The sequence below is a fragment of the Narcine bancroftii genome, chromosome 3 (genome assembly GCF_036971445.1).
Source record: "Narcine bancroftii isolate sNarBan1 chromosome 3, sNarBan1.hap1, whole genome shotgun sequence".
Classification (NCBI taxonomy): Eukaryota; Metazoa; Chordata; class Chondrichthyes; order Torpediniformes; family Narcinidae; genus Narcine; species Narcine bancroftii.
The window spans coordinates 322,934,360-322,944,294 of NC_091471.1; the positions used below are offsets into that span (position 1 = coordinate 322,934,360).

The following is a 9,935-nucleotide window of genomic DNA, read 5'->3' on the forward strand; positions in this document are numbered from 1 at the left end:
ACAAAGTGGATGATAATGGTGGGCTCCAGAACCCCATTTTTGATGGTAGAAACACCACCACTCCAAGTTTGGGTTTCCACCTGTTGCAGCTGTTGCTGGCCTCCTCTGTGGAGTTGGAGAGAAATGAGTCGCTGGGCATGACTCAGCAACTAGGTCAATTGACACCCTGTCATCTGCACAGGCTGCTGACCTGAATGAGTCGCTGAAGTCGTCGTCTGCGAGGAGTAGGCAGATGTCTTTCGGTATCTGTTCAAAAAATATCTGCTTGAACAGTAAGCAGGGCCTCGTCCATTAATGACAGCATATCATTCATAAGGACGGATGGTGTGTGGTTGCCCAGGCCATCCATGTGGGAAAAGACCTAAGGTGTAGATAAGGAGCACCTTAATTGCCTCATGCCTGTCGGTGACTGGCTGCTGATGTATGAAGTTGATGATTTGTTTGGCAGTCTCCTGTTCGAGTGAACTGACCACGTAGTAATATCTTGTGGAGTCTGTGGTGATCTGCCTGACCCAAAACTGGGCTTCAGCTTGTTTGAACCAGACTAGCGGCTGTGAGGTCCAAAAGGTCAGCAGCTTCAGCGAGACTGTGTTCTGTGCGCTTGTGTCATTCATCATGGGGTCCAAAATGCCATTTTGGACTGTCAGGATCACCACCGTGGTTGGTGTGCTGTGCAGCGAACGAAAAAAAAAACACACAGAAGCTGTGAATAAGTTGAACCAACCAACTGACTTTACTAGAACTCTCCGAGAGCTTATCAGCACAACCCCAATGATCCTTTGCGTGCCCTCCCCTTTGTGATGTCAACCGTGTGCGAGTCTGCACCTCTGTGACCCGGTTCACTTGCGGATCAGTGCAGCCTGCTACAAAGCCTTGATTAAATACAGAAAGTTTCCTCTGCACCGTCCCATTAAATACTCCCAGGGTAGCTTTTGCATGGGTTATCAAGTTAAAGTACCTCTACATTCACCTTTGAGATGTACTAGGATGTAATGCATACCTAAATATTGTAGAATCTTCATCTTGGAACATTGACAAAAGAAAATGTATGCATTTGGCAGTGATAAATTAAGGATACCTTTTTATACATGTGGGAAGTTGGATTGCCCCAGATTTTGGTAATGCTGAAATAAAAGCTGGCCCACTCTATTTGAAACTCCCCACAACATCCTGCTCTGATTGAACATTGGTATTTAAGAAGAAAAGATTTTGCAGAACTGACACTTGACATTATCCTGTCCGGCTGAGAAGAATCTATCAGGAAGCCTGATCCTTTCCTCATCTTGTATCCATGCACACTTTTACAACTGTCATCATTCAGCATGTGACTGTTGTATCACCTTCCTGTTACCAAGAATCCAAGATATTACAAGGTGGAATATATTCCTTCCTGTTCTCTCCAGTGCATCCTCTCATACAAAGCATCACTATTCTCTCTTGTTTCCCTATCTTCCAGGAATCGCTTGAAGGTGATTGAGTTATCCTACCAGCAGCAGCTGACCAGACTTCAGGATGAGAATCGAGAACTCGTAGAGCAGCATGTGGCCCGTCAACAGTACCTGGATCGAGAGAGATCGGAGCTGGTTGCACGGCACCAGCGTAAGCTCACTGAGTTTGAAGAAGAGAAAGCTAAGGAGAAGGAGCATCTCAGGGAACTACAATGGTGAGAGAAATGTATTTAAGGATAGGCTATGTCCAAAACAGGTCCAATTGCTATTCTTAACAAATAAAGCTCTCTGAATTATACCTTTCACCAGGAATTTTCTCGTCCATTTCCAGAAGTCATTGATTCTTGGCTGTGCATTCTTCATGTGTAAGGTTTTGCTGCCTGTGATTTCTTATGGATGGGCGTGGTCTAGAGGGCTATGATCCAGGGGCTCACCAGTAGGGAACACTGGTAGAAATTGTTTGGCTTAAAAACAGTTTTTACAATGTTATTACAGCAAATCTGGTGCTGACTGTAAGGACCTTGTATGTTCTCCCCGTGTCTGTATGGGCTTCCTCCGAGTGCTCCGGTTTCCTCCCACCCTTCATGCAGTTTGGGCTCATGAGGCAGAATGGCTTGTAACTGTGCTGTTTTTAAAAACAGTAAATTTCCATTCATTTTTTTCAAAAGGTAACCTCCTTTTATGGCTAGTGTTAAAAAGGGAGCTAATTTGGAGAGAGAGGAATTGGCCAATCAGTTGAAACTAATAAACCAACAGTATGCTGTGATTTTGAAACCTGAGCTTCATAAATAAAAGGCCAAACTTAAACCTAAGTATGATTTACTTTTTACTTATCCTATTCAAACTCAACTTTTGCAGAGTAAACTTCAATTCTACGTCTTCAGTGATAAAACAAGAAAGTTATGAGCTAATCAGTGGAAGGCTTCACTGCTAAGCGAATTATTTCAGAAATTCGTAAAGAGAATGGTGTGGACACTGGAATCGCAGTGGACACGACGAAATAACCACACAAGATGTTTTACTCTTCATCTTCTGACAACCTTTTAAAATCCAGAATCACGTGCTCGACACTTGCTAACGTCATCATGCACTGACATCACGTGGCCAATTCGATGCCTCCTGGGAGTTGTAGTGCCACTGTAGTGCCATTACCCGCCCCCCCTCACCCCCCCCCAGAACCAGCAGAAAGGTTTGTCTGTCTTTTAGGTTGTCAACCTCTGTGACAGACTGTTGGCTGCTGCATTGGTGAAGAATTGTCCACATGAGCTGGTTTAAGCCTGTCAATAGTGAAAGACTGTGGCTTCCCTCTCATGTCCAAAATACAAGTTGACCTAGTTCTATAAGGTCCTTCATAGGGCGTCTGTAAAGGTTGACCAAGTGTTTCCATTTGGGCGAAGACATATTCGCAGTTTTTTAGGTCTTCAGGCAGAAAAGAAGTGTTCTCCATGTGAAGATGGTGGAATAGGGGTCAATTTTCCTACGGTCTCCCTTCGCCTTCTCAACACTTCCTTAGGATCATCACTGGAGTTGGAATGGTAGGGGACGAACTCCCCTGGAACCACCAATGGTGTGCTGTACATGAGCTCCGCAGATGAAGCTTGGAGGTCCTCTTTTGGAGATGTTCTAATGCCCAGATATACACAGGGCAGCTCATCAGCCCAGTTCGGGCCATCTAACTTGAGATATCGATGAAATCCTTCCAATATTCCATTGGTCTGGGGATGATAGGCATTCGTATTGTTGTACCATGGAAGCAAGACTATGCTGTCCACAGCGAGGAAGTAAATTGTGGTCCTCTATCTGAAGTAAGCCAAAATGAGACACCCAGGAACTGAGGAAGGCCAAAGCACAAGTGTCTGTAGTAGCATCTACCACAGGCACGGCCTCGGGCCACCGCGTAAACCTGTCTATTACTGTAAAAAGATAATGGAATCCTCTTGAAACAGGAAATGGACCAATGATGTCCACAGAGACATGAGCAAAATGATGAGTAACAGCTGGGAAGGACTGCAGTGATGCCTTAGTATGTCATTGAATTTTTGCTTTCTGGCAGGCAATGCAGGATCTCGCCATTTGTGAAACGTCTTTTTTAAGAGTGTGCCACATGAACCTGTCTGAAACCATTATCGATGGATGTGAGAGACCATGCACAGATTTGAATACGTTTCTATGATACCGGAACTACTGGGCATGGGTGTCCCGTTGATGTATCACAGAGGAGTAGTTTGCCATTAACTCCAAACTGGACATCTTTCATTTGCAGGTTTGTCTTCTTTGGCTTGTCTTGACGAAGATTTATGGAGGGGGTAAAAAGTCCACGTCAGCTGCAGGCTCGTTTGTGGCTGACAAGTCCGATGCGGGACAGGCAGACACGATTGCAGCGGTTGCAAGGGAAAATTGGTTGGTTGGGGTTGGGTGTTGGGTTTTTCCTCCTTTGCCTTTTGTCAGTGAGGTGGGCTCTGCGGTCTTCTTCAAAGGAGGTTGCTGCCCGCCAAACTGTGAGGCGCCAAGATGCACGGTTTGAGGCGTTATCAGCCCACTGGCGGTGGTCAATGTGGCAGGCACCAAGAGATTTCTTTAGGCAGTCCTTGTACCTTTTCTTTGGTGCACCTCTGTCACGGTGGCCAGTGGAGAGCTCGCCATATAACAGGATCTTGGGAAGGCGATGGTCCTCCATTCTGGAGACGTGACCCATCCAGCGCAGCTGGATCTTCAGCAGCGTGGACTCGATGCTGTCGACCTCTGCCATCTCGAGTACTTCGACGTTAGGGGTGTAAGCGCTCCAATGGATGTTGAGGATGGAGCGGAGACAACGCTGGTGGAAGCGTTCTAGGAGCCGTAGGTGGTGCCGGTAGAGGACCCATGATTCGGAGCCGAACAGGAGTGTGGGTATGACAACGGCTCTGTATACGCTTATCTTTGTGAGGTTTTTCAGTTGGTTGTTTTTCCAGACTCTTTTGTGTAGTCTTCCAAAGGCGCTATTTGCCTTGGCGAGTCTGTTGTCTATCTCATTGTCGATCCTTGCATCTGATGAAATGGTGCAGCCGAGATGGTAAACTGGTTGACCGTTTTGAGTTTTGTGTGCCCGATGGAGATGTGGGGGCGCTGGTAGTCATGGTGGGGAGCTGGCTGATGGAGGACCTCAGTTTTCTTCAGGCTGACTTCCAGGCCAAACATTTTGGCAGTTTCCGCAAAGCAGGACGTCAAGCGCTGAAGAGCTGGCTCTGAATGGGCAACTAAAGCGGCATCATCTGCAAAGAGTAGTTCACGGACAAGTTTCTCTTGTGTCTTGGTGTGAGCTTGCAGGCGCCTCAGATTGAAGAGACTGCCATCCGTGCGGTACCGGATGTAAACAGCGTCTTCATTGTTGGGGTCTTTCATGGCTTGGTTCAGCATCATGCTGAAGAAGATTGAAAAGAGGGTTGGTGCGAGAACACAGCCTTGCTTCACGCCATTGTTAATGGAGAAGGGTTCAGAGAGCTCATTGCTGTATCTGACCCGACCTTGTTGGTTTTCGTGCAGTTGGATAATCATATTGAGGAACTTTGGGGGACATCCGATGCGCTCTAGTATTTGCCAAAGCCCTTTCCTGCTCACGGTGTCGAAGGCTGGTTCGCTGCAAGCTCAACCTTCACTTCAAGCCAAAGCCCAGGAACAATAAAGCCCCCAGAAAGAGGTTCAATGTTGGAAACCTGCAGTCAGACGAAGCGAGAGGAAACTTCCAGGCAAACCTCAAAGCAAAGCTCGACGTTGCAACCCGCCTCACGGACCCGTCCCCTGAAACCCTCTGGGATCAGTTGAAGACTACCATACTGAAATCCACTGAAGAGGTACTGGGCTTCTCCTCCAGGAAAAACAAGGACTGGTTTGACGAAAACAGCCAGGAAATCCAGGAGCTGCTGGCAAAGAAGCGAGCTGCCCACCAGGCTCACCTTACAAAGCCGTCCTGTCCAGAGAAGAAACAAGCCTTCCGTCGCGCATGCAGCCATCTTCAGCGCAAACTCCGGGAGATCCAAAATGAGTGGTGGACTAGCCTCGCCAAACGAACACAGCTCAGCGCGGACATTGGCGACTTCAGGGGTTTCTACGAGGCTCTAAAGGCTGTGTACGGCCCCTCACCCCAAGTCCAAAGCCCGCTGCGCAGCTCAGACGGCAAAGTCCTCCTCAGCGACAAGATCTCCATCCTCAACCGATGGTCAGAACACTTCCAATCTCTTTTCAGTGCCAACCGCTCAGTCCAAGCTTCCGCCCTGCTCCAGCTCCCTCAACAGCCCCTAAGGCTAGAGCTGGATGAGGTTCCCACCCTGGATGAGACATATAAGGCAATCGAACAACTGAAAAGTGGCAAAGCAGCAGGTATGGATGGAATCCCCCCAGAAGTCTGGAAGGCTGGCGGCAAAACTCTGCATGCCAAACTGCATGAGTTTTTCAAGCTTTGTTGGGACCAAGGTAAACTGCCTCAGGATCTTCGTGATGCCACCATCATCACCCTGTACAAAAACAAAGGCGAGAAATCAGACTGCTCAAACTACAGGGGAATCACGTTGCTCTCCATTGCAGGCAAAATCTTCGCTAGGATTCTACTAAATAGAATAATACCTAGTGTCGCCGAGAATATTCTCCCAGAATCACAGTGCGGCTTTCGCGCAAACAGAGGAACCACTGACATGGTCTTTGCCCTCAGACAGCTCCAAGAAAAGTGCAGAGAACAAAACAAAGGACTCTACATCACCTTTGTTGACCTCACCAAAGCCTTCGACACCGTGCAGGTTTGTAATAGTAATCCAATAAACATTCGTCTCATGGTCATGTTCTAGGGCCGCGACCAAAGTTGTGTCATCAGTACCTTGATCTACAGACGAAACCTCAACTGGAGTGGAGCGGGGAAGTGCATCAGCTACTACATTGTCTTTTCTGGAAATATGTAGTATTTCTGTGGTGAATTCTGAAATGAATGATAATTGCCATTGTTGTCGAGCTGACCAGGGCTCTGCAACCTTGGAAAATGCAAATGTTAAGGGCTTGTGGTCGGCGTACACAGTAAATACTCTGCCTTCCAAAAAAATAAAGGAAGCGTTGAATTGACAAGTAAATGGCCAAAAGTTCTTTATCAAAAGCACTGTATTTCTTTTCTGCTTCACAAAGATGACGGCTATAGAATACTAACTGTTTCCATGCCCATTGACGTATTGATGAAGTGCACTTCCTATGGCCAGGCCTGAAGCATCAGTAGAAAGGGTGGTGGCTGCATTTAAAACTGGGTAGATGAGCATAGTGGCATGAGTCAGCAAATTTTCATCTTCAAGAAGGTATTGTTTTCCTCTTTAGTCCAATGGATGGTTCTGGTGTTTCCGGACAGTAAATCCAAAAGAGACTTCATGATATCAACTGCTCTCGGAAGAAACTGGGTAAAAATTTATAATTCCCAAGAATTCCTGCAGGGTTTTAACTATAGTACTTGCTAAAGGCCTCAACTTTGGATGGCAGTGGGGTCACGCCTTCCTGAGTAATCCTATGCCACAGGAAAAAATAATTTCTTGTCCAAAAATCCATTTATCCAGATTCATGGTCAGTCCAAATGTTCTTCCTTAGTTCCACTGGCCACTAAAATATCGTTGAGGTAAATCGAGGTAATAGTAATCCACTCGGAGCTGTTTTTGAAATGACTTCTGGCTCTACTGGTACTTGTTGATAGTCACTCACCGTCTATTGTGGAGAAGATCTTCGCTCCATGCAAATTAGCCGAGAAATCCTGAATATGAGGTATCGGATAATGATCTGGGATGGTAGCACCATTAAGCTGCCTGCAATCTTCATAAGGTTACCAACCTCCATTGAGTTTCAGGACCATGTGTAATGGAGATGCCCCGCACTATTGGACCTATGAATTGTGCCTAGTTTCTCCATATTGACAAAGTCTTCCTTAGCTAAGCGCAGCTTCTCTGGAGGCAAGCAACATGCTTTCTCATGCTTAAGAGGGCCCTTAGTACAAAAGCGATGAGTAACACCGGGCTTTGCAGTGAATGCAGAAAATTGTAGAGTAGTAATTCCAGAGAAATCTTCCAACAGCTTGGAGAATTCATCTACTGATCTACTCAATATTTGAAGGCACAGAGCAAGGGTACAGGCATCTGCCAGAGGAATATTCTGAAAAGTAGTTCCATCTATTAGCCAACGCTTTTTTAAGTCACCGAAGAATGAATGAGCCCAAAGAAAATCTGCACCAAGCAAAGGTCAGAATACTGCAGCTATAATAAATGGCCAAGTAAAGAGATGATCCTCAAACTTGACATTCATCTTCCTGGTGCTAAAGGTTGGAATGTTGGAACTGTTAACTGCTCGTAGTTGCAGGTCCGGGGTAGGATGGTGGGTGGAAATACACTAACTTCTGAACCTGTGTCCACCAGAATTTTTCACTGGGACCTCTGGTCCCATACCTACAGTAGGCTTACAGGTTTCTCGCAGCCCTTACTGGCGGTTGGCCTGGGTGTTGTTATGAGCCCAGAGGTCCCCAAAATCCACCAGCAACAGAAATTCACCAAATATTTACTTAAACAAAAGTTGCTTTTAATTATCTTTAAACATGAAAACAGGATCAAACTTTAACTTATTACTATTAACTTACTTAACCCCCTTCTAATTCTAAGTGCACATGTATGTAATGTGTAAGTAGGTTTAGAAAATTTATTTGATTCATAGTCCAATCTCACTTCTAACTCCTCCAAGTTCACTGGTTGCAGGCAATTCTTATACTGTGCACAGAATTTAACATTTATGAAGTTCACCAGGTTTTGGTGTTTGAAAAGTAAATGGTTACCACTCTAAGGTTCTTGTGGGTTTTGAGAGAGAAATTTGTTGTTTGCTGGACACAAACTGATTCCTTCTAATCAGCTATGTCAGTGTCTTGCCAAAGAAACTTTCCCCATCAGGGTTTTCCAGATGATAACCTCTTTCTTTCAGGTCACCACAGAGTTCCTTTTTGTTTCACTTATTTCAAGTGAAACATTAGGCAACCAGTTCTCTTCTCTTGTATGGACCACAAGGGCTTTGACCAGGCTGAACTAAGCACTCATAACCTGTCTTCAAAATGGGGTTTTTCCACAAGCTTGCAAGCTTGTTCTGTTCCAGTCCCAGCTGCTGCTGCTGAACTGTAGAACTGAACTCTTTATCTCAAAGAGAACAACCTCTACTTGCAAAACCACACAACCCCCTTAGAACAGCCAACTGCACTCAGACAGCTGCAGCTCCGAACCTACTCTTCCAATTTCTTTCATCTGTTGCTTTCCAAAACAACAATCCATTAATGAAGTCCGCTGGGCACTCCCCAAAGCTTCTGCAAAGGCACTCGGAGCCGGCCTATCTGGCTTGAGCAGAGCTCCAGTATTTTAAATGAGCTCTGTTTTGAAGGTGTTTGTATGTGACCTACCCTTAAAAAAAAAACTGGCACAATTTATCTCCTTTAAAACATATCTATGTACAATGTAAAATACAATATAATCTGTCACGGGGTTTCCTGCAAATGGACAGGGTGGAAGGCACATAGACAAGGAGTCCACAGGCTGCTAGTTGTTGCCTGTTTGTAGTAATTGATGTGCTAAGAGCACTAGTGTGACACAGGGTCAATATCAGTGGAATTGGTTGTCCAGATGTCTTTCTTCGCTGTGCTTTTTAGCCAGCCATTGAATGTCTCCAACACTATAGCCCTTTGGTTTTCAAATGAACACTTGGATAACAAAAGCCTAATATCATCTGGCATTAGCTCTAAAATGGGCCTTTGGGCAGCTGCCAGGAACAGCATTTCATCCATTAGTTCTGAAGGGATGCGGTCTCCCAACCAATCAAGGTGTAATAATTTGGCTGCCCTTTCCCTACGAGACATACCATATACATGTAATAAAAGTGCCTTTAAAGCATCATACTTGCTGGTACGTGGTGGATCTGTAGGAAATCGCCGACCCACTTAGCCTGGTCCAGGGCACTGATGAGATGGTAATAACGAGTGGTGTCCAATTCAACTTTGGAAGTTGAAATTGTGCTTCAGCACAGTTCAGGCTCAGCTGTCCAGAAAGGTGGCAGCTTCACAGCAACGGCTACAGAGTCCATGTTTGTCCAAAAATCTTCAGCTTTCAATTTTGGATATTATGTGGGATTCTATTTTAAAATTAGTAAATTCTTCTTTTTGTGCCTGTCACTCACTTTTACAATTTAAGGTAATTAAGACTTCTTTTCTAAAATTCATTTGGCTAAATATTACTCCAATGCTTCTTTGCAATGCAACAGCTGCCAGACTGAAGAGGGTAATCTGTTACACATGTTCTACTCTTGTTCTTCTCTTTCCTTTTTTTGGGAACATATTTTTCGTACCTTATCTTTAGTCCTTAATGTAAATTTGGGACCATATCTCTTAATTGCCCTATTTGGATTATCTAAGATAAATGACTTTATATGGATTATCTAAGATAAATGACTTGAATTTAACAGTCTCTG

The 9,935-nt window shown here is 45.1% G+C and overlaps 1 protein-coding gene across 7 annotated transcripts in view; it reads left to right on the forward strand.

The window, feature by feature from the left end:
• Nucleotides 1-9,935, forward strand: part of LOC138759100 (fas-binding factor 1 homolog) — a 155,363-nt gene that overhangs the window by 95,584 nt on the left and 49,844 nt on the right. For all 7 annotated transcript variants that reach the window (XM_069929008.1, XM_069929006.1, XM_069929005.1 and 4 more), the window contains one exon: nt 1,457-1,663. In XM_069929008.1, coding sequence (XP_069785109.1) covers nt 1,457-1,663 — 207 coding nt within the window. The remainder of the gene's footprint in view (nt 1-1,456; nt 1,664-9,935) is intronic.